This window comes from Sphaeramia orbicularis, chromosome 16, assembly GCF_902148855.1.
Source record: "Sphaeramia orbicularis chromosome 16, fSphaOr1.1, whole genome shotgun sequence".
Taxonomy (NCBI): domain Eukaryota; kingdom Metazoa; phylum Chordata; class Actinopteri; order Kurtiformes; family Apogonidae; genus Sphaeramia; species Sphaeramia orbicularis.
The window spans coordinates 59,662,139-59,686,376 of NC_043972.1; the positions used below are offsets into that span (position 1 = coordinate 59,662,139).

Here is a 24,238-nt window from a genome sequence, read left to right on the forward strand (position 1 = left end):
TAAATATCATATGGCACCAGCAGCTAAAATTGCTTGAGGGAAATAAATTGATTTCGTATCAAATCTAACATTTACAAAGACGAAAACGAAGGGAATTTTATCCATAATTTTTATCCGTTTGTTAGTTTTGTAAGCACACAATACAGTTTCAGTTAGTTGTGTTTTTTTTTCTTTTAATTCTAGTTTTTATTTATGTCAGTTAACGAAAATGTTTTTACAATTGTAGTTTTCGTCATTTTGTTAGTTTTCGTTAACGATAATAACCTTGACCGCAGCAGACCTTAAAACTATCACTGCTTAAATGTCCTCCTGTCGCTTACAGAGACACCTCGGACCAGAATGAACCCTCACCTCAGTCCTTTCTGCTGTACTGATCTGAAGTCTGAGCACTGATGGTGGAAGGACTCTGGCTCCAATGACCTGAGCTGAAGTGAGAGGGAACGACTACAGCCACTAGAAACTCAAGTGTTTACACCAGTGTTTCTCAACTGCCCCAGGGGGCGTTGGGACACCATTGGGGGGTGGCTGAAACCCAAATGGGGGGTGTTAGTCTGTTTAAGTACCAGTACTAAGCAGCATGTTGTGTCAGTGGTGAGTTTAAGGGCTACAGAATAAACTAGGGCTCTCAAACTTATTTTCTTTCAGGTTCCACATTCAGACCCATTTGATCTAAAGTGGGTCGGACCAGTAAAATAAGAACAGAATAACCTATAAATAATGACAACTCTAAATTTTTGTGGTTGTTTTAGTGCATTAAATTATGAAAATACTTACTTTTATAAACTATCCAAACAAAAAAGATGTGAATAACCTGAAAAACTGAAATTTCAAATCAAAGTTTATTTATATAGCACTTTACAACATAATGAAGCCCAAAGCGCTTTACATCTAAATGCATGATTAAATTAGAAGATTAAAAAAAAAAAACAGGTTGATCAAGTACCATAAAAATGCATAAAACAATAGGATACAACACATGTTGATAAAAGAGAGCACAGATTCAAACCTAATAGTGTCTCAGTGCGAAGGGTTAAAGCCAGTCTAAACAGGTGAGTCTTTAACCTGGACTTGAACAGGGCCGGGTCAGTGAGGACTCCTAAGTCAGGAGGCAGCCAGTTCCACAGTTTTGGAGCAGCAACAGCACATGAACGATCAGCCCACGGTTTATCCGGGGACCTGGGACATCCAAAACCATCTGAGAGGACGATGGGAGGGCTCTGCTGGGGCGGAGAACTGTTCCACTCTCAGATAAATAGGGAGGAGCTAGACCATGTAAAGCTTTAAAAACAAACATTAAAATTTTAAAATCAATACGATATTATGATTACGTACGAAATTTCCTAAGAAAAATCAGTGCAATTTTAATAATCTTCTGCCTCCACGTCTCATTAGTCCATGTGCATTCTGGATCAGATCTACAAAGACACTAAACACTGAGGAACAGGAAGAAAAGAGTTCAAACTGGACTGAATTTTCTTCAGACATTTCAGGTTGTTCATATTTGTTCAGATTATTCACAATTTATTGTTACAGGATAGTTTGTAAATGTAAATATTTCCATAATTTAATGTTATTTTTTGCACTAAAACAAAGACAAACATTTGAAGTTGTCATTATTTACGAACATAATATAATTATTTTATTTTTTCATATCAAACCTAGAAGAAAATCTGGGGTCATTATTTTTTTGTCGGTTCTTCTGCTGTTCTTATTTGACTGTAGATCAAATTGGTCTGGATGTGGAACCGCAACTAAAATGAGTTCCACAGCCTGGACTGTGGAATTTTTGCACTTTGCAAATTCATCCCAGGGGCCAGATTAGAACCTTTGGCGGACTGCATTTGGCCCCCGGGACGCATGTTTTAGACCCTTGACCTAGAACACAGGTGTCAAACATGCGTCCCAGGGGCCAAAACCGGCCCACCAAAGGGTCCAATCCAGCCCCTGGGATGAATTTGTGAAATACAAAAATTACACTGAAGATATTAACAGTCAAGGATGTTAGAATCATTTTAGGTCAATTCAATCTAAAGTGGATCAGACTAGTAAAATATTATCATAATAACCTATAAATAATGAAAACTGTAAATTTTCCTCTTTGTTTTAGTATAAAAAAAGTAAAATTAGGAAAAAAGTTACATTTACAGATATAGATTTTACAAAAAATATGAATGACCTGAACAAATATGAACAATGTGAAATGTCTTAAGAGAAGTCTGTGGAATTTTAACAATATTCTGCCTGTTACTAAATCTTTAAGTTGTGATGTACATGTATAAATGATCAACTTAGGCGTAATTGTTAACATTGAACCTTTTTTCTTAAGAATTTTCAGGTTGTTCATATTTATTCATGTTATGTTAAAGTATGGTTCGTAGGTGTAAACATTTTCATGATGGAATTTTACTTTTTTCACTCAAAAACATGAGAAAACTTTGGAGCTGACATTATTTATAAGTTCTTATCATATTACTTATAGCATTTTACTGGTCCGGCCCACTTTAGATTATATTAGGCTGTATGTGGAACTGAACTGAAATGAGTTTGAGAGCCCTGATCTAGAATATAGAAACAAATACTAAGAGGTATAAAGCAGAAGTACAGCTACAACCAATGTTCAGGTTAATACAGAGGCTGGTTCCGTCACCGTAGCAGAACTTAACATTGTCACTGTTTAAATTCCCTAATGCCTTCTAGTGACACACTACAGAAACTACAGAGTACAAAAGAGTAAAAGACTAAAGACAGTAAAAAACATACAAAGGTACAAATTTAAGGCACATTTTAAGTATTTTCACCGTTATCGTGAACAGAGAATAGTTGGCTTTGTGCTGTGTAAATGTCAGGTACAGATGTGGAAGGAGTCTGTTCCGTATTTGTGCGGCTGAAACTTTACGCAGAGTGGACGCAGACGTAGAAGTTCTTGTGCTCCTCCCAGTAGTGCAGCTCATCGCTGAAGCTGGTGGAACACGCCAGATCTTTGCTTATTTTCACCGTGTGGACCACGCAAGAACCAGGCAGCTCACCAAACAGAAACTCTGCCGTGTCCACCAACAGGAGCTTCTTCTGAGCGTGGATCAGCTGTTGGATGCGGTTCTTGTCCACAGGTTCAGGTGATGAACTGTAGGACACCACGATGTTGAGTTTGTCATCCGCCGCCGCCACCTGGAAGCGACTCTTCCCCGTGGGGCAGTGGAACTCCTTCTTTTTGTTGAACAGGCCGGTGGGGGACCTGAAGACGCGCACGGACCAGCCCACCCAGTCGTACTTCTTCTTCAGTTTCTCTACGATAGCGTCCGCCAGCTGCTGGTTGGTTAGTTCTGGTCGGTCTCTGACCAGTCGCCGTGAATCCAGCTCAGCCTGTTTGGGGAAGCTGAGGATGCAATCTTCGATCACTGCGTTCATTTTCTTCTGGACGGTCTTCATCTTCTCACCCCAGTCTTTCAGAAGCTCCTCTTCGTCGCCGTACTCCTTCAGGGCAGCGTGGCCCAACAGAGCGATGAGGCCGACGCAGAAGAGCTTCTTCATCCTGGCGCAGAAGTCCTCCATCGCTCTACGACTCTTCTCCTCGTAGTTCAGGGTGATCTCCAGGACTGATTCCCCCGAGAAGTTGTCGCCGGTCACGGCACTGAAGAGGGTGTTAAGGTTTTTCTCGCCGCCGGTTTTGGCGAAATGCTCCAGGAACAGCTTCTTTTTCACCTCCCTGAACTTCGGCTTAGCGTTGAGGATGTCCATGTATTTCCTGAACTGGTTGGTGATGTTCTCCTCAACTGAGAAGTACGCAGCGTCCACTCCGCTCTTCTTGATCTCATCGTTGATCCGCTGAATCTCCTCTGAAATCACCTCCAGACGCTGTCGCACTTTCTGGAACTGCTCCTTCATGTATTCGGCCTCTTTGCTCTCCACGTTGTCCAGAGCCAGCTTTACTATGGGTGCAGCGATGGAGAAAACAGGGAAGAGGTCACCGGCGATGCTAGCCACCACTTCTGCTCCCTGTTCGAACACTTCCATCACCGTCTCCACCATGTCCTTCTTGTCTGCTACGAGCTTCTGCAGCTGGTTGGCCATCTTTGTTGTTGTCAGTCAAACTGAGTCTAACAAGAATAATCAGAGTTAGAAAAGTCTTAAACTGAGGTTACATTCAGAACAAACTAAAGAGGGCATCGTGTCAGTTCAGCGACAGAAAACCAACTGCTGTGACGTGCTGGTTTACTTACAGCTCTGTTCCAGGACGGTTGGACTGAAGCCTCTTACGTCTCCTGCGTCTCTTACAACACAGCAAAAACTGATAAGGAAAGACAGAAACAGTCGAGTGAGTGTCAGAGCAGAGAGCCGGTCACACCCAGTGAGCAATGAGTCAACAATGCAAAGGGAATGGAGCTGAGATGGACGACCGGAGAGGGGTGAACGACCAGCACGAGTCAGGAAATACAGCGTGTGTTCGCTGATCCCAAACAAAAAAAGACACAAACTACACAAACTACATGAACTGGCAAAGATCCAAAGTTCACAAACAATGAGAAATTAATCAGAAACATCTGTCAGTGCATTTTATTATCAACTGCCTAAACTTGGGTTTTTAGAAACTATTTAACTGAAGCCAGTAAACATGACAACAAACAGAACTTTGACAGTTGTCTGGATGCAGGAGTCGACACATATTTAATTCAGACAATGTTGGAACATGAAGGCAGTTTAAAACTCAGAACATTAAATACAAAAACTAAATAAATAAGAACCCAGTCATCTGCCTCTAATGCAGTGGTTGTCAAAGTGTGGGGTGGGCCCCCTGGGGGGGGTGGACTCTTCCCAGGGGGGTCATGGGATCAGTCCTGGGTGTTATTTTGTTCTTCAGGTTGGAACATGTACTGGATGGAACTAATGTTTGATGGTTGGAGAACCCTGGACTCATTTTATGGACGGACACCAAACCAACCTGTTACCATGGTGATCTGTCACTAGACTAGACAAAGAGTTTAGGTTTGGACAAAGACTGGACTGGAAAAGACACATGGACACACAGGTTTGTGTTTTGGACCAGTTTGGACTTTTCTGTTCTCAGATGTCCAATGGAAACGGACTCATGGACCCACTGATACTGGTCACATGTTCATCTGTGGAACCAACATGTGTTTGCTGGATGAAAAAAAGGAACTGGACTGGCAGAGTTAGAGATAATTGAACATTTCCTATTTTTATTTGGACAAATATTGTCTCTGAGCAGTCTGGAGGACACATACATGTGCAGAACAGTTCTATGTCACACATACATGTACAGAACAGTTCTATGTCACACATACATGTACAGAACAGTTCTATGTCACACATACATGTACAGAACAGTTCTATGTCACACATACATGTGCAGAACAGTTCTATGTACAGAACAGTTCTATGTCACACATACATGTGCAGAACAGTTCTATGTCACACATACATGTGCAGAACAGTTCTATGTCACACATACATGTACAGAACAGTTCTATGTCACACATACATGTACAGAACAGTTCTATGTCACACATACATGTGCAGAACAGTTCTATGTCACACATACATGTACAGAACAGTTCTATGTCACACATACATGTGCAGAACAGTTCTATGTCACACATACATGTGCAGAACAGTTCTATGTCACACATACATGTGCAGAACAGTTCTATGTCACACATACATGTACAGGCTGTGGGCTGTCGGAGCCTGTTGTGTGTTCTTTGTTTGTGGTTTTTTTGTTTGTGTGTTCTTCGTTTGTGGTTTTTTTGTTTGTGTGTTCTTCGTTTGTGTGTTCTTTGTTTGTGTGGTTCCTGCTGTGCTCACTCATGTCAACACTAGAACAGCCAGCGTGGGAAGTGATTAAGAGGGAAGAGGTAAAACTTGCTGGGCAAGGCCTCATTTTCCAGTGACACTCAGCACGTTACCATGGTTACCAGGGTAATGGAACATAATGTGTCAGCTCATCTGTGTGTAGGACAGTCTCTAGGGCTGTGTTTGGACTGCAGGACATCACATCCATTTGTCAACCTGAGACACAAGTGCAGGCGTCTGCGAGAACAACGACGAGTGGAGCAGCATTTTAACAGTGTTACAGAACCGACAGAACCAGCAGAAGCAGGACCGGACACACACGGGGACGGACTGGAAGAGCATTTGCAGATGCATGTTATCAGATCAGACTGAGCTACAACTGTGGGATTGGGGTTTTCCTGCCTCTGTCTGTCTGACGGTCCCCAGGGGTGGACGCCCGGAGGCTGAGTGCATGTCCAGCACTTCCATACAGCGCATTTCACAGAAAACACTGGAACTAATCACATTTTCACAGACTGGAAGACTGCACAACATAAATGTACACTGGACTCAACTCAGAAAAGACTGAGAACATGAAGGACAGAAGCGTATTCTTTTCACCACTTTCAGACAATAATGACCGACATTAATAATTAATCAAAGATCATTTGTTTAGTAAAATAAAAGACACTGATGAACAGAATAAAACAAGTACATCTGCATGTTTAAGGACATTAACTACTGATGCACAGACATTTTCACGATAGATAGATAGATAGATAGATAGATAGATAGATAGATAGATAGATAGATAGATAGATAGATAGATAGATAGATAGATAGATAGATAGATAGGATGAGGGATTTTTAAAGTTATGACTCATAGGTCAGTAAATGCTTTTAGATGATTTACTTTGAGGGTAAACTAAACCATTAGACTCTTGGACATTAAACTTATTATTATTATTAGGGCTGTGTATCGGCAAGAATCTGGTGATACGATACAAATCAAAATAATAGGATCACAATATGATATATCACGATATGTCATTATACTGTTAAAAAGGCAATTTTTTTGTTTGTTTCTATTTTTTAAATGATTATTTCCTTGAAGAGTTGAATTACACCAGAAATCTGCACAAATACTAAACACATTTTTATTTGATCCCAACAGGATCTAATGTTCTATCACAGAATTTTCTGGTGTTAAAACTGAAATTCTGTTTTACAGACATTACAGTTTAAGATCCTGTTGAAAAGTTCATATTCCATTAGTTCAGAACTAACATCAGAACAGTATTTTTGTGCGATACCAACAAAGGAACTAACATCTGCCTCTCAGACGGTAAAAAGCGCTTTTAGGATGATTCAAATAACCATTATTTAATAAAACAGTGTTGAATAATAATAAATAAGATATTAACAATAAAGAAAAACAAAACAACTAAAATGAACCTCCACCATATCTGCATTTGAATAAATACCTAAAAATATCAATACAGTACTTTTTAATATCAATACAGTATTGTGAAATTAAATATCGCGATATATTGCAGAACCGATATTTTCTAACACCCCTAATTATTATTGTATTATTTGTACACAGACCCATGAAGTAAACCAGGGCTGTCAAACTCATTTTAGTTCAGTTCCACATTCAGCCTAATAGGATCTAAAGTGGGCCGGACCAGTAAAATAATATAAATAATAAGATAAGAACTGATGAATAATGTCAGCTCCAAAGTTTTTTCTCTGTTTTTGAGTGAAAAAAAAAGTCAAATTCCATAATAAAAATGTTTACATCTACAAACTGTACTTGAACATAACATGAACAAATATGAAGTATGTGGAATTGTACCAATATTGTGTCTGTTAGTAAATGTTTTGTGTATTTGTAGATCCACTGTGATCTGTCAGTTGTGATGCACATGTATAAATGATAAACTAAGACGTAATATTGTTAACATTGCACTTATTTTTCTTAGGAATTTTCAGGTTATTCACATTTTTCTGTAAAAGGCTAGTCTGTAAATATAAACATTTTTGTGTAATTTTACTTTTCTTTTACATGACAAAGAGAAAAATCTATAGTTTTCATTATTTATAGGTTATTCTTATAGTATTTTACTGCTCTGACCCACTTGAGATTGAATTGACCAAAAATGATTCGGACATCCTTGATTGTTCATATCTTAGCGTAATTTCTGCATTTCACAAATTCATCCCAGGGGCCAAATTGGACCCTTTGGTGGGCCGGTTTTTGCCCCCGGGCCGCATGTTTGACACCTGTGCAGTAAATGGACCCCTGCAGTGGGACACAGTGTAGATCAGGGCTGTCTAACTCATTTTAGTTCAGTTCCACATTCAGCTAAATTTGATCTGCAGTGGGCCGAACCAGTTAAATAATAACATAATAATATATAAATAATGTCAACTCCAAACTTTCCTTTATGTTTTACTGTGAAAAAAGTAAAATTACATTATGAAAATGTTTGCATCTACAAACTAACCTTTCAAACAATGTGAATAACATGACCAAACTGAAAAAAAAGTGTAATTTTAACAATATTCTGCCTCAGTTTATCATTTACACATGTACATTAGAACTTACAGATCACAGTGGATCTACAAACACACACAACATTTCGTAACAGGTGGAATACTGTTAAAATTTCATTTCTCTTAAGATACCTCAGGTTGTTCATATTTGTTCAAGTTACTCAGATTTTTTGTGAAATTATACTTTGTTTTTGTCTAAATACATGAAAACATTTACAAAGAGAAAAAAGTGGAGTTGTGAGTATTTATAGGCTATTATGAGACTGAATTGGTCTGAATGTGGAACCTGAACTAAAACGATAATTAATATCTTCAGTGTAATTTTTGCATTTCACAAATTCATCCCAGAGGCCGGACTGGACCCTTTGGCGGGCCGGTTTTGGCCCCCGGACCACATGTTTGACACCTGTGCAGTAAATGGACCCCTGCAGTGGGACACAGTGCAGATGTTTATGGGTTCAGACCAGCCCCTCCACATCAGGGTTAGATGTTGTGTCTTACTGGGGTGGAAAACTCTGCTGGGGTGGGGGGAGGACTGTCTAGGGCAGGAGTGTCAAACTCATTTTAGTTCAGTTCCACATTCAGTTAAATCTGATCAGCAGTGGGCCCAACCAGTAAAATAATAACAGAATAATATATAAATAATGTCAACTCCAAACTTTTCTCTGTTTTAGAGCGAAAAAAGTACATTTACATTATGTAAAGGTTTACATCTACAAACTATCCCTTTAAACAATGTGAATAACATGAACAAACTGAAAAAATAAGTGTAATTTTGACAATATTCTGCCTCAGTTTATCATTTACACATGTACATTAGAACTTACAGATCACAGTGGATCTACAAATACAAAAAAAAACATTTAATCTCGTTAAAATTGTTCTTACTTCTCTTCAGACATTTCAGGTTGTTCATATTTGTTCAGGTTATTCACATATTTTGCAAAATTATACTTTGTTTTAGTGTAAATACATGAAAATATTTACATTTACAAAGAGAAACATTGGAAGTTGTCATTATTTCTATGTTATTATGATAGTATTTTGCTGCTCCTGCCCATTTGAGACTGAATTGGTCTGAATGTGGAACCTGAACTAAAGGATTTTTAATATCAGTGTAATTTTTGCACTTCACAAATTCATCCAAAGGGCCAGACTGGACCCTTTGGTGGGCCGGATTTGGCCCCCGGGCCGTATGTTTGACACCTGTGGTCCAGGGTCTTATCTTTAAGTGCCCCCCCCCCCTCCCCCCCCTCCACAGACATGCCCACAGTGCTCCTCTGCCCACGGCCCTGGTGGACACTAATGCGCATCTTAATGGAACTATTGATCCAGCAGGCCTTGTCCAACATGACTAATTGTATTATTGAACAGGCGTCAGGACAGTCCAAGTGTGGCTTAACACCACAGACTGGTTTTATGTTCGAGTGGACTTTAACCCACACTCAACGCTTCCTGGAAAACACGGCGCGCGCGTGGGCGCACTTTGCCAACCAACGCCCTTTAAACACAACACTAAGTTTGGGTATGCGTTCAAAGTTCTGCACATCCATCCAATAATAGTCCACTTCACTTTATTAAAACCGAGTCACATTCGAACCTTCAGAGGCGCATTGGACGGGTTCGGGATCGGATCCGGTTGTTTTGGGCCGAACCGGCACGCGCTCGGTTATGTAAGAGCGGAATGGAATGACGGCTGACCGGTGTAATCCTACTGCCCCTCCACCGACACCAGACTCACGGTTCAGTCCAACACGGGACATTTCACACACAAAAGGACTCACCTTCCAAAGTTTGCGGAGGAACTAAAGCTGCAGAGTTTGGGTCCTGTTGGTCACGTGGTGCGTCATTACGCAGCACAAACACACCCAGTCTGAAAACCCCAGGGTGTTGGTGTGACTCTGAACGCCTCCTCCCTCCCATTTAATAAACACTGGTCATGCGTTAAAGCAGGAGGTCAGACTCATGTTAGTTCAGGTTCACATTCAGTCTAAAGTTAGGGTGGCCTAGAGGTGCAACAGCCCAAAAAATAATCTACTATAAGAAAAAAAAGACAACAGCCCAAAAAATTATCCACTATAAGAAAAAAAGACAACAGCCCAAAAAATTATCCACTGTAAGAAAAAAAAGACAACAGCCCAAAAAATTATCCACTATAAGAAAAAAAGACAACAGCCCAAAAAATTATCCACTATAAGAAAAAAAGACAACAGCCCAAAAAATTATCCACTGTAAGAAAAAAAAGACAACAGCCCAAAAAATTATCCACTATAAGAAAAAAAGACAACAGCCCAAAAAATTATCCACTATAAGAAAAAAAAAGACAACAGCCCAAAAAATAATCCACTATAAGAAAAAAAAGACAACAGCCCAAAAAATTATCCACTATAAGAAAAAAAAAGACAACAGCCCAAAAAATTATCCACTATAAGAAAAAAAGACAACAGCCCAAAAAATTATCCACTATAAGAAAAAAAGACAACAGCCCAAAAAATTATCCACTATAAGAAAAAAAAGACAACAGCCCAAAAAATTATCCACTATAAGAAAAAATAGAACAGCCCAAAAAATAATCTACTATAAGAAAAAAAAGACAACAGCCCAAAAAATTATCCACTATAAGAAAAAAAGACAACAGCCCAAAAAATTATCCACTATAAGAAAAAAAAAGACAACAGCCCAAAAAATAATCCACTATAAGAAAAAAAAGACAACAGCCCAAAAAATTATCCACTATAAGAAAAAAAAAGACAACAGCCCAAAAAATTATCCACTATAAGAAAAAAAAGACAACAGCCCAAAAAATTATCCACTATAAGAAAAAAAGACAACAGCCCAAAAAATTATCCACTATAAGAAAAAAAAGACAACAGCCCAAAAAATTATCCACTATAAGAAAAAATAGAACAGCCCAAAAAATAATCTACTATAAGAAAAAAAAGACAACAGCCCAAAAAATTATCCACTATAAGAAAAAAAGACAACAGCCCAAAAAATTATCCACTATAAGAAAAAAAAGACAACAGCCCAAAAAATTATCCACTATAAGAAAAAAAGACAACAGCCCAAAAAATTATCCACTATAAGAAAAAAAAGACAACAGCCCAAAAAATTATCCACTATAAGAAAAAAAGACAACAGCCCAAAAAATTATCCACTGTAAGAAAAAAAAGACAACAGCCCAAAAAATTATCCACTATAAGAAAAAATAGAACAGCCCAAAAAATAATCTACTATAAGAATAAAAAGACAACAGCCCAAAAAATTATCCACTATAAGAAAAAAAGACAACAGCCCAAAAAATTATCCACTATAAGAAAAAACAGACAACAGCCCAAAAAATTATCCACTATATATTTTTAACATAACTTTATTTTTAGCATACTGACCTCCACTTCCGGTGGGTTGCTTCACTAGCATTAGCCACATTAGCTGAAGGCCTTAAAAATTTTCAGCCTTTACTTTTATTTTTTCTGGTGGCCTTAATTTTAAAGTAAGAGACCTTTCAGGTAAACAGCGCCCCCGTAATTGAAAAGGTGGATGATGTTTTTTTTTTTTTGTCTTACAGTGAATAAGTTTTTGGGCTGTTCTCTTTTTTTTCTTATAGTGGATAATCTTTTTGGGCTGTTGCACCTCTGGGCCACCGCATAAAGTGGACCGGACCAGTACAATAATAATAATAATAATAATAATAATAATAATAATAATAATAATAATAATAATAATAGGATCAGAACTGATCAATAATGTCAACTCCAAAGTTTATCTGTGTTTTTGACTGAAAAAAGTCAAATTCCATTAGAGCTGCAACTGATTAATTGACTCAAAGTGATCCAAAAAAATCCTTCAACCACAGTTCTCCTGAATCAAAGCTTTGTTTCCTTCATTTCTCTGCTGTTGAACATTGGTTCCACTGTTGTGTTTCACATGGACGCTTATTGTGATGCACAAAGAAGCTTCAATTCAGGAAAACTGCAATAGAATATTTCCCTTCAATCAGTTCGAGTCAATTAATCGAATTGGGACTTTTTGCATTCGCTTCAAGCACCTAATCGATTAATCAGTTGCAGCTCTAAATTCCATAATGAAAATGTTTACTTCTACAAACTGTACTTGAACATAACATGAACAAATACGAACAACCTGAACATTCAGAAGAAACATAAGTGTAATTTTAACAATATTACACCTTAGTTTATCATTTATACATGTTCATTCTAACGTACAGATCACAGTGGATCTACTAATACAACATTTAATAACAGACAGAACATTAGTACAATTCCACAGACTTCTGTTCAGACATTTCAGCTTCATATTTTTTTGTAAAAGACTAGTCTGTAAATGTAAACATTTTATGTAATTTTATGTTTTTTTACACTAAAACAAAGTGGAAAATGTGCTTTTTCATTATTCGTAGTTTATTCTGACAGTATTTTACTGGTCTGATCCACTTTAGATTGAACTGACCTAAAAGCGTTTGAACACCCTTGGTTGTTCATATCTTCAGTGTCATTTGTACATTTCATACATACATCCCAGGGACCAGACCGGACCCTTTGGGCCGGTTTTGGTCCACGGGCCACATGTTTGACACCTGTGTATTAAAGCCTTCTAACCATTGGAGAATATTAAAATCCTGCGACCCAGGAAATGTCAGCAAAGTACAAGCTTTTTTTGTTTTTTAATTAAATAAGTGCCTATAATATGTGTGTGAGGGAGATGACATCTTGTATTGTATCAGAACGACTCACTTTTGTTGTTAGAGGAAGGGGAGGGGATTTTGTGAAAATATGATCACCTTTAACTGAGTTTCTCAGACGTTATGAGACCAGTTAATTTTGACAATGGTGCTAATTTATGAAGCTGTATGCTGTTTTTTGGGTTTTTTTTTTTTTTCTTTCATTCATTTATTTATTTGGGGGGAATATATTGCTTATTGTTTGCTTTATGGTGAGTATATTGTTAATTATTGTGTAATATAAAGGTTAATAAAGATATTGTTTAAAAAATAAATAAGTGCCTATATTGGAAACATCATGATGCAACAGTTTTTTCAGATGCAGTTTTTAAATTTTTATGGAATGTCCTTTGTGGTGGACAGTTTTCTTTTCTTTTTTTTGTGTAAAGTTGTAAAACTCTTGTCCACAAATGTGGACAGAAAACCCACAGCTGGGTCTGAGGAGGTTAAAATCCACTGTACAGTTTAGATGCCTCTGTCTTTGGCCATTACAGTAGTTTTTAACAGAATGGAATAATAATGAGGACCAGTGATGACAAAAACATTTAGATCTGTGTTTATTACAAAAGAAAGTCACATGGAAGACTGTATTGAATGAAAAACAGCACAATTTTTAGAGATGATTCACTTCATGCACACTAGGACTATCTCTACTGTCGATGGGGAAACATGGATAAAACTACTGCGTCTGAATATCACCACATGATACACTGAACAAACTCTGATTCCTGGTTATGAAGCAGAGTGAGAGTGGCTTCACAGAAAAACTAGATAAAAACTGTCCAGGTTTCATAATTAAAGGCTGTTTAATATCCATCCAGTGGAACAGAAGAGTTCTGGTGAATAACAGTTCACAGAGTTTGAGTCAGAACTGCCTGTAATTCATCATCCACACTGACTGAACAGCCCGAGCCAACACTGGGGCTGCTTTTCCTCCAGAAAGGGTCATGTGACAGGGTTTCAACCAATCAGGGAAGGACATGTAGCAAGTGATGACGTCAAACCAGGAAGTAAATGTAGATGTGTGTGTGTGGTCATTTCTAAAAGTCTGTTTGTGTCCGTACTGTTTATAATGCATTTCCTGTCCAACACACTGATGTCAGGTTAAAACCAGAGTGGATGGAAGGGGGGGGGGGGGGGGGGGTATCAGTGTGGACAGTCAACTACAAAGACCACCACCATGTGACAAAGTCTAAACATCCAAGACAAGCCCGAAAATGGACGGAGTTAACCCTTAAAGACCCAAACGTCCACCTTTAACCTAAACCATCTACTGATCTAAACTGTTTAATTCCTGTTGATCCACTCATCCAGGGGTCTCAAACTCATATTCTTCTGGGGGCCACATGCAGTCCAATTTAATCTGAAGTGGGCCAGACCAGTAAAATAATAGCAAGATAGCCAATAAATAATGACAACTCCAAATTGTTTTAGTGCAAAAAATAACATTCAATTAAGCCAATATATATATTTACAAACTATCCAAACAAAAAGGATGTGAATAAGCTGAAAAAGGAAATTTGTTAAGAAATGTAAGTACAATTTTATCAATATTATGCCTCGATTTATCATTTACAGGCTACATGTGCATCACAGATCAGATCTATGAAGGCACAAAATGTTTAGTAACAGGCGAAATATTGTTAAAATTGTACTTAATTTTCTTGAGACATTTCAGGTTGTTCATATTTGCTCAGGTTATTCACATTTTATTGTTAAAGAATAGTTTCTTAATGTAAATATTTTCATAATTTAATGTTTTTTGCGCTAAATCAAAGAGAAAAAAATTGGTGTTGTCATTATTTATAGGTTATTATGATATTATTTTTGAGTTCGATGCCCTAAATTGCACTTTGCAAGTTCATCCCGTGGGTCGGATTGGAAACTTTGGCGGGCTGGTTTTGGCCACGTGTTTGACACCTGTGCACTAATCCTATCAATCCATGTCAATAATTGGTGTAAAATACAGTTCATGTTTTCATGGTCTCAGATATGACCATATTTGGTCATAGGTCAAAGGCTTCGTAGTTACCATGGACACACAGTCATCTTCTACAACATTGATTCTCCAGTCAAACCCCTGGAGTTGGATCAGTGCCAGTGGATGGACACACTGGGTTTATGTTCAGTTAATGACAGAAAAAGACATTGTGTCTTTTCTGTTTTTTGATAGAATGACCCTCAACTTTAATTGGCGCTTTTATGAACATCTACATAATTAATGAATGAAATATAAGAAAATTCCTGATTGTCGCTGAAAAATGCAAAATACAGAGGATGACATTAGAATAAATGTTGATAAATCACTTGACAAAGGTTAAAAATAGAGAAAACAATAATTTGGGAACTGACATGAAAGTAGTTCTGGGTCTTTACGGGTTAATATTATTTTGTAGTTTTCAGTCAATGTTTGGGCTGAACTTTAACATTTAAAAATAAACAAAATCTGGTTAATTTAGCGATTTAGACACGATGCAGTTATTGTAGCAAAAAAAAAGTGATTGAGCATGAAAACTACCCCCAACGATGACAGACTGAGAGAAACAGCAAAGTCTGTAAAAGCTAACATTGACTATTATACAGTCATACATATAATCACACAATCATACATATAATCATACAATCTTCGGTGGCCCAGCATTGGTACCATCATCTCATCGTCATCCTTCTCATTCCGTTGTATTTTTATAAAGCTCTCTGACATGTAAATACTGTATATGTCTCTATTCCCTGAAGCATGTGTATGATCAGCAGACGAATGGAACGAATAAAAGAAGAAAGACGACAGCGGTTCACGCACCGGAACCAGACAGAGCAGATTAGGCATCGACTCAGGGGTGAATCAGCGTTTCCTGTTTTTTTTAATCAATATATTTTCAGGATTGTGATGAACATTCATGAACGTTTCCGTCGCTGGATCGTGGAGCTCCAGTTTAGTTGATGGCGTCGGTCTACTGAGGATGAACGCACAGGTAGGCCCGTTTGTGTTTTCCAAAGTAGTAACAGTCCTCGTGGAAGTTGTTGGTCTGAACCACCTCCTTGAAGTGGCTGACGGCATGGACCAGAAGGTTGGGGAAGCTCTTGTTCAGATTGAGCGCCACCTTCATCATGTCCGTCTTCATCTTCTGCGTCTCGATCTGCTCCTGAATCTGGCTCTTGTTGATGGGCTTGGGGTCGACGCAGAAGGAGATCACCACTTTGATCTTGTTCTTGGTCAAGACGTCGAACCAGTTGGCTCCTCCGCTGCCGTGGCACTTCTTCCCTGCCAGCCAGTTGAAAAAGAAGATCCGCTCCCGGTGGTAGAAGACCCGGATGGACCAGTTCACCCAGTCATACTTCTTAACCAGTTTATCCAGAATGGATTTGGAAAAGTCAACATTTACAGAAGCGGGATTCTCCTGAAGGAAGTGCTCCATGTCCACCTTCGCCTGCACAGCAAAGTTCTCCGTACAGTCGTCCACGGCGGCTTTCATTCGCTTCTCCACCTCCTCCATCCGGTCCTGCCACTTCTTCACCGTGTCCTCCCCGACCTCCTTGTTCTTCAGAGCAGCGTAGCCCATGACCGCGATGATCCCCACCACAAAAAGCTTCTTGAGTCGGGCGCAGAAGTCCTCCACGGCCCTCCTGCTCCTCTGCTCTGTGGTCACCACCGTCTCCAGCATCGGGTCTCCTGCCATGTTGTCCCCGATCACAGCGTTGTAAAGGCCGTCCAGGTTCAGGTCCCCGTCAGTGTTCTCATAGTGGCTGAGGAACTTCTGCATTTTCTTCTCCTTGAACTTTGGGTTTGCATTGACGAAATCCTGGAACTTTTCGTACTGGCTGAGCATCTGCGCCTCTCGGTCGAAGTTCTGTTTGTTCATGGATGTTTTCTGGAGCTCCAGAGCAATCTGATCGATCTCATTCTGGATCCCCTCCAGTTTCTGGTTGACCTGGTCCAGTTGCTGGGCTAGATAGCGAGCCTCTTGGCTGTCGGAGTTCTGCAAGAACTCGGACGAAGCCATGAACACGGCCTCCAGGATGGGGTGGAACTGGCCCACGGTGGCCGCCAGCACCTCCGACGCTTGGCCCATGATCTCCACACCTTTCTCGATCTTGTCCCTGTTCTGGACCAGCCAGTCCGCCACGCTGTTCATCTGCAACATGTTTGTTTCTCAGTTACGTAACAGGTTTATTTATCCACAGCCACAGGTTTTGCTGCTGCCTGAAAGAAGAAAAAACATGAAACCCTTGTAAAAATCGTTGATGTGCGTTCACACGTAACTTTACTGCCATTTTGTCACAGAATGCACAGATATTTTGCTCATAAGCTGCTCATTTTCCCGCTGGTGGAGGATGGATTCTAATACTTTCAATAAATCAATCCTGTCCAAAGCCAAACACATGATAAATCACAGAGGATTATCTTTCATTTACTGCTCACTCATCCTTCCTCATTGAACTGACTGTTGAATTATGGGGATGTGCTTTTAAAACCACAACTGATAAAATGGTTTTACAACAAAAACAAGCCATATGTGTCATAAATACAGCGGGATATTATAATCAGACTAATCCATGAGTTTTAAATTATCCTGTTTTGAATTTTACAGACTTGGTTTATTAGAGAACAATCCAAATCATGTTTAAAGCAAAAAACTAAACACTAGCAGATTGTGTGTAAAAGTGTTTTATACTGTCTGAAAGGAAACATGAGTTGAGAGATGGATGCGAATGTATGATACAAAGAGATAAAAAAAAAAGTTAATAGAAGATGGATTTCTTTTAAAGAAGTTCAACTGTGGAAGAGTGTTAATTCAAAACTGAAGCAACGGACTTCCTTTATGTTCAAAAAAGCATCATATGCTTTTGTATTTGAGAGTTATGACTGTAATTGAAAAAAAAAATTATATATATATACACACCACCAGTCAAAAGTTTGGACTCACCTGTTTTTTCTTTATTTTCATGACTATTTACATTATAGATTCTCACTGAAGGCATTAAAACTGAATTAACACTTATGGAATTATGCAGTTAAAAAAGTGTGACATAACTCAAAGCGTGTTTTATATTTTAGATTCTTCAAAATAGCCACATTTTGCTTTTATTACTGCTTTGCACATTCTTCACATCCTCTCGATGAGCTTCATGAGGTAGTCACCTGAAATGTTTTCCAAAAGTCTTTCCGAAGGTCCATCTCATGCCATTTAAATGAGAAGGTGAGTCCACACTTTTGACTGATAGTGTATATATACTTGACCTCATGTACTGTGTATGTTAGTCTGTAAAGTAGGCAGCATTCATAAGCTTTGCTTCTGCCTGAGCCTTTTTCAGTCCACTTGTATTATTTCTTGGTTCTTTTGTTTTTTTGAAATGTTTATATGACTGAAAATAAACTAAACTCACTAGGTTGAAGTATTAAAGTCATGTTGCTAATGTGCATCGCTGCAGGGTATTTGTCTTGTCCAAACATTGCTGAAGTAAATGTAAGTATCATCAGCGTATTACATTCAAAGAACCAAAAGTACAACAGTAGTGACTGTGCAGTAAATGTTCCCTTCATTATTATATGAATGAGTGTGTTTTCATTTTACTGCTGTAAACTGAAGTTGACTTCATCTGAACTAACTCTACAACACACTTCATGTGCTGTCCTGCAAGAATCATGTTTCTCCAAAAGGTCCATTTTTTAAGAGATTCTGAGATGGTTTTACCCATAAAGACCCAGAGATACTTTTGTGGAAGTTCTCTATTGAATTTTTCTCTCTATTTAACCTTTCTTAAGTGATTTTACCACCATTTACTATAATATTATTCTCTGTATTTTGCATTTTTCACCGTAAATCATGTATTTTTCTGTAAATGTTTATTTAAACTCAGAGTAAATTTGAAAGTTATTTTACCTAAACCGATAAAACTGAATAAACAGTGTCTTTTTCAGTCCAGTCTGTCATTAACTGAACATGAACCCAGTGTGTCCATCCACTGGCACTGATCCAACTCCATGGGTTTTACTGATGAATCAATGTTGTAGAGGATGACGGTGTTTCCACAATAACTACAAAGCCTCTAAATGTCCAAATATGGTCATATCTGATGACCGTGGAAAGATGAAGAACTGTATTTTACACCAATTATTGACATGGATTGATAGGATTAGTGGATCAACAGGAATTAAACAGTTTAGATCAGTAGAAGGTTTAGGTTAAAGGAGGACGTTTGGGTCTTTAAGGGTTAAAGGTGGACGTTTAGGTCTTTAAGGGTTAAAGGTGGATGTTTAGGCCTTTAAGGGTTAAAGGTGGACGTTTGGGTCTTTAAGGGTTTTAAACTGCTATATTATCACTCTTTATGTTTCCACAAATCAACATTCTGAGTTGTGTGGTTTTCACCGGACAGGAATAAAAGGAAGTAAAGCTGTGGAACCAGTGAAAGTCCAGTATTTGTCTGTGATATTTGGTGGATCTCATACAATGATGGTGCTACTTAAAATGGGACCATCCCAGTCCAGTCCGGTCCAGTCCAGTCCAGTCTGACGGTCCAAATCTGTACCTGAAGTATCTGAGTAAACATTGTGCGTTACTTTTCACCACTGCATTCTTTTTCCCACAGGACATTTTCCCTGACAAACAAAAGCCCTACAATAAAGCCAACGGTAGGTCATGTCAGCACACGCAGGCATCCAGTTTCATGCCGCACCCTCACAGTGTCAGCCCTGACGCTCCAGGAGCCCTGGTGGCAGCGGCAAAAAAAAAAAAAAAAAAGAAACGAAAGCTGATGAAAGTGCACGGAGCAGGCGCATGTACACAGATGGCAGTTATGTGTACGCATGATTTACGTCCTCAAGCACATTATGCAACGTTGCAGTCCTCGGCCATTTGGGTTGTCATGTCTTAAACATATGAGCCAATAAGAGCCAAAGCAAACACAGATGTTCACAACATGGGAAAAAAAGGGGGATTTACTCTGGTTTTTGACGTAAAATACACAAGAGAGGTGATCTAACTCATTTGTTGCTCCCTGGAGCCCATGTTCTGCTCAGAAAAAGGCACACCCAGGTCTGAAGAAAGCCCCCCCCCCCACCACCACCACCACCACCACCCCACCCCCCTACCCCCCCCTTAGCACCACCACTGCACTTGTCCTCAAACACAATCACACTCACGCCTCATTAAAACCTTTCATTTAATTGAAACCAGACACAATTAGTAGGTTTTTTTAAAGGAATTGGATGTTATTTCATTAATACCAGAGCCAGTTCACATTAATTTGTTCAAACACACAAACGGCCTCACCAATAATTGCTGCAGTGATGAGATCAGTGGTGTCGTTTTACAGCCACAACTACACACATTACTGCCCTAATTACACTGATTCCGTCACATACCAGACATTTATATCTGACATTTCTATGTGAACATAACAGAACAAAAAAGAAAAAAAAACGGGCACAAGTCAAAGTGTGTATTTGGAGTCATATAATGGAACTAAAATAGACACAGAAATAAATAACAGTGAAGTGGGTACTTACTTTGAGCTTGGAAAATATCTTCAATTTATCAAACAAAAGTTTCTCCTCTTTTAAAGTGGAACAATTTTTAGTTAGAAAGTTAGAAAAAACAAAGGCGAGTCCTCCACTGCCGTTGATCAAACACCAAAGCCTGCTCTCCCTTTTTCAATACAAGACGCTGGAATCAACCCCATCCTTTCCAGTCATGGACATAAATATATATATCAGATAAAAAACAAAACAAAAAAAAAACACATCCATCCACAGACTCATCTACCACTGACAAGAAAGTTGGATGAAAAAAGTCCAACCGTGCCCTCAGAGTGACTGCATTTATTCAAGCTGAAAAACAAGATGAATGCTGCAAAACAAATAATGGAGGTGGAAGATGGAGGTGACAGAAAGAGGACATTTAAAAGCACAGTCAGAGGGGGGGGGGGGTTCAGTGTCCACTCACCTCCACGGGTCCACGGTCCAGTATTCCACTAGTCCAGCTGTGCCTGTGAGCACCAGCCTCTGTGGGATGCATATATAGACTCCCCCCCCCCCCCCCCCCCCCCCTCTCTCTCTCTCTCCACCATGTCTCTCTCTCTCTCTCTCTCTCTCTCTCTCTCTCTCTCTCTCTCGTCACTCCCCCTTTGGAACTCCTCCATCTCGTTCCAACATTCCTCAGAAACCCACTCTGAGTGGGATGGAGGGGCCGTGACACTGACACAGATAACATCCCATAAACATTCACCCCCCCATGCCCCATGCATGGACGCTGTGCACCCTGGGAAAAGGGAACTACTCTCTAGTTTGTGTGTGTGTGTGTGTGTGTGTGTGTGTGTGTGCAGACATACACACACACACACACACACAGAATCAAAGTGTGAGCAGACGCTGTGTGGTTGAACGGATCGGCCTATCAGTACAAAACCCCTCTTGTTGTGGCTCCAACAGCGTTTCCATGGCCACGGAGGAAACTGCACATTTAGAAATAAAATCCGACACTTGTTTTTGTGACATGTTGGGATTTAAATGAATATAAGAAAAGAAGTCCGCCAAGGCAGATCAGCCCCCCACCCCCCACCCCCACCCCTGATCACCACCAAAATGTCATCATTTGTTCCTTGTGCCAGTATCAACATTTCCTGAGAATTTCATGAGAATCCTTCAATAACTTTTTTTTCCAACCTTTGTTTATTTGGAGTTTAATAGAAATTGGGTAATACTGACACTACCATATGTGACACATCAATTGAAAATAAATTGTTGCACAATTTCCTTTTTTTTTTTTTTTTTACATGCAAACAAACCCAAGAGCAAGAACAAGGACACCAACCCTCTCCATTAACAAAAACAAACAAGAAAAAAACAAAACAAAAAACCAAACAAAAAGCCAAAAAAAACCAAACAAACTAGAAGCACTCAGAGAGCGCAGACCTCCGCTAAGGCAGATCAGTGCCCCCCCCGATCACCACCAAAATATAATCATTTGTTCCTTGTGCCAGTATCAACATGTCCTGAAATTTTCATCCACATCCATCCATAAGTTTTTGAGTTATCTTGCACACAGACAGACAGACAGACAAACCATCACTGGCAAAAACAGAACCTCCTTGGTGGAGGTAACAAAAAAAAAGGTCTTGAAAGGTTCACATTTAGAATATCGATGCGTTATGTGTTACACCAGGTGCATTACCGAATACAAACAAGAAAAGCACTCGAAGAGCGCAGACCTCTGCCAAGACAGATCCCCCCCAGTCACCACCAAAATCTCATCATTTGTTCCTTGTGCCAGTATCAACATTTCCTGAGAATTTCATGAAAATCCTTACATAACTTTTTTTTTTCCCCAACTTTTGTTTATTTGGAGTTTAATAGAAATTGGGTAATACTAACACTGTACCATATGTGACAGATCAATAGAAAATAAATTGCTGCACAATTTCCATTTTTTTTTACATGCAAACAAACCCAAGAGCAAGAACAAGGACACCAACCCTTTCCATTAACAAAAACAAACAAGAAAAAAACAAAACAAAACAAAAAAAGCCAAAAAAATTAAAGTTGCAAGCAGCATTGGGCGGGACCTCACACTGGGCGATCCGCCTTCCATGCATTCTGCCTCCCATTAGTTCTGCCTCCCCTCCCCCGATCACCACCAAAATGTAATGTAATCATTTCTTCCTTCCAACATTTCATGAAAATTTCATGAAAATCTGTCCATAACTTTTTGAGTTATCTTGCAAACAAACAAACAAACAAACACTCAAACACTCAAACACACAAACAAACAAATACGAACACACGCAAACACACAAAGCAAAGTGATCATGATACCTCCTGGTGGAGGTAATAAAAACAAAGAGGAGAACCAGGCAGAAAAATGACCATAAAGGTCAATCTGGAACAAAGGGGAAATGTGTTTTCCCGACCAGCTGAAACAAAGGATTCCAGATTTGCGAAAGTGTATCAGCAGAGGCAGAAAGTGTCATTCTCATTTTTTTCCAATTTGAGGAAATACAGGACGTCTGTGAGCCAGGGAATTAAGGACGGGGGCTGAGGTGACTTCCATTTCAGGACAATGACCCTTCTCACAAGAATAGTCTTAAATGCAGGAGAGTTACTGTGAGAGGTGGAGGGAAGGTGACCCAATAAAAAATCCCAAACAGGGAACTCAAGGGGTTTGGATTCATTTTCCCACCAATTACATCAGAGATGATGGTAAAAACTGGGGTCCAAAAGTCAACCAGCTGTGGACAGAACCAGAAAGTGTGAAGAAGATCACTTTTTGAGTTATCTTGCTAACAGACAAACAGACAAACAGACAAATAAACAGACAAATAAACAGACAAACAAACAGACAAAGGTAATGAAAACATGAGCTCATAACCCGTCTGACTGCTGTACTGGAGTTTGAAGGTGGAACCTGTCGCACAGATGGAAACACATGCACTGACTTTGTTCCTAGAACAGAGTTTCCAGGTTCGACAGTTCTTCATGTTTCCTCTCCACATTTATATCTGTATAATATCTGTAATTTCTACTCCTGACATTTTCAAACCACATCAGCCACTTTTATTTATTACAGAGAAGTGGGTCTGATATTCCATCAGTGAGTGTCTGCGACGTTTAGACCAAAGACGACTGAGATGAACAGGAAACAGACGGAGATCCAACGAAATATGAGGAAGACAAGAATATGAGAACAAAAAACAGATCATCCATCCACCCACCCACCCGTCCATCCGTCCGTCCATCCATCCGTCCGTCCGTCCGTCCGTCCATCCATCCGTCCGTCCGTCTCTTCTTCCTCCGCCTTTAACACACCAAATCCATACATTCAACAGAAGACAGAACTTGACAAAAATATCATGACAAGAATAAAATGGTATAAATCTGTAACGAACTGAAAATGAAACCAAACTAAACAACACATGATCTCTGAGTTTGTGTTTTCCTGACTTTTATATTTTTGGTTTTATTTCACAGATGTTTGATTTCAGTGAATGCAGTGTGTCCATTCCTCACCTGTACTCAGACTGTCAGGAATCAGGAAAACACATGGTTTAGGAACACAGCAGGGTTTGGAATCTGATGAATAAATGAGGCATTCTTCCAGATTAACGAACGCCTCAGATCATTTGGTAGATGTTGACCTACTTCACTCCTATTCTGAC

At 39.2% G+C, this 24,238-nt stretch overlaps 2 protein-coding genes across 3 annotated transcripts; both read right to left on the reverse strand.

The window, feature by feature from the left end:
• Nucleotides 1-2,437: 2,437 nt before the first annotated feature.
• On the reverse strand, nucleotides 2,438-10,240 carry rpz4 (rapunzel 4). The gene is made up of 3 exons (XM_030158404.1): nucleotides 10,131-10,240; nucleotides 4,218-4,285; nucleotides 2,438-4,094 (listed from the first exon to the last, which is right to left on the reverse strand). Exon 3 carries the CDS (start codon nucleotides 4,066-4,068, stop codon nucleotides 2,893-2,895), a length of 1,176 nt encoding a protein of 391 aa, XP_030014264.1. The 5' UTR covers nucleotides 4,069-4,094; nucleotides 4,218-4,285; nucleotides 10,131-10,240; the 3' UTR covers nucleotides 2,438-2,892.
• A 5,170-nt stretch (nucleotides 10,241-15,410) lies between these two features.
• On the reverse strand, nucleotides 15,411-21,150 carry rpz5 (rapunzel 5). 2 transcript variants are annotated; one of them, XM_030158402.1, is made up of 2 exons: nucleotides 21,031-21,150; nucleotides 15,411-17,288 (listed from the first exon to the last, which is right to left on the reverse strand). In XM_030158402.1, the coding sequence occupies exon 2, from the start codon at nucleotides 17,227-17,229 to the stop codon at nucleotides 16,039-16,041; it is 1,191 nt and encodes a 396-aa protein (XP_030014262.1). In that variant the 5' UTR covers nucleotides 17,230-17,288; nucleotides 21,031-21,150; the 3' UTR covers nucleotides 15,411-16,038. The 2 variants fall into 2 exon arrangements, with proteins under 2 accessions (XP_030014262.1, XP_030014263.1); XM_030158403.1 differs by having other exon boundaries at nucleotides 15,411-17,300; nucleotides 21,030-21,050.
• Nucleotides 21,151-24,238: the final 3,088 nt, after the last annotated feature.

What these genes read in the sequence shown, in the direction of transcription:
- rpz5 (XM_030158402.1), bottom strand. Translation starts at nt 17,229, where the DNA reads ATGTTGCAGATGAACAGCGTGGCGGACTGGCTGGTCCAGAACAGGGAC.
- rpz4 (XM_030158404.1), bottom strand. Translation starts at nt 4,068, where the DNA reads ATGGCCAACCAGCTGCAGAAGCTCGTAGCAGACAAGAAGGACATGGTG.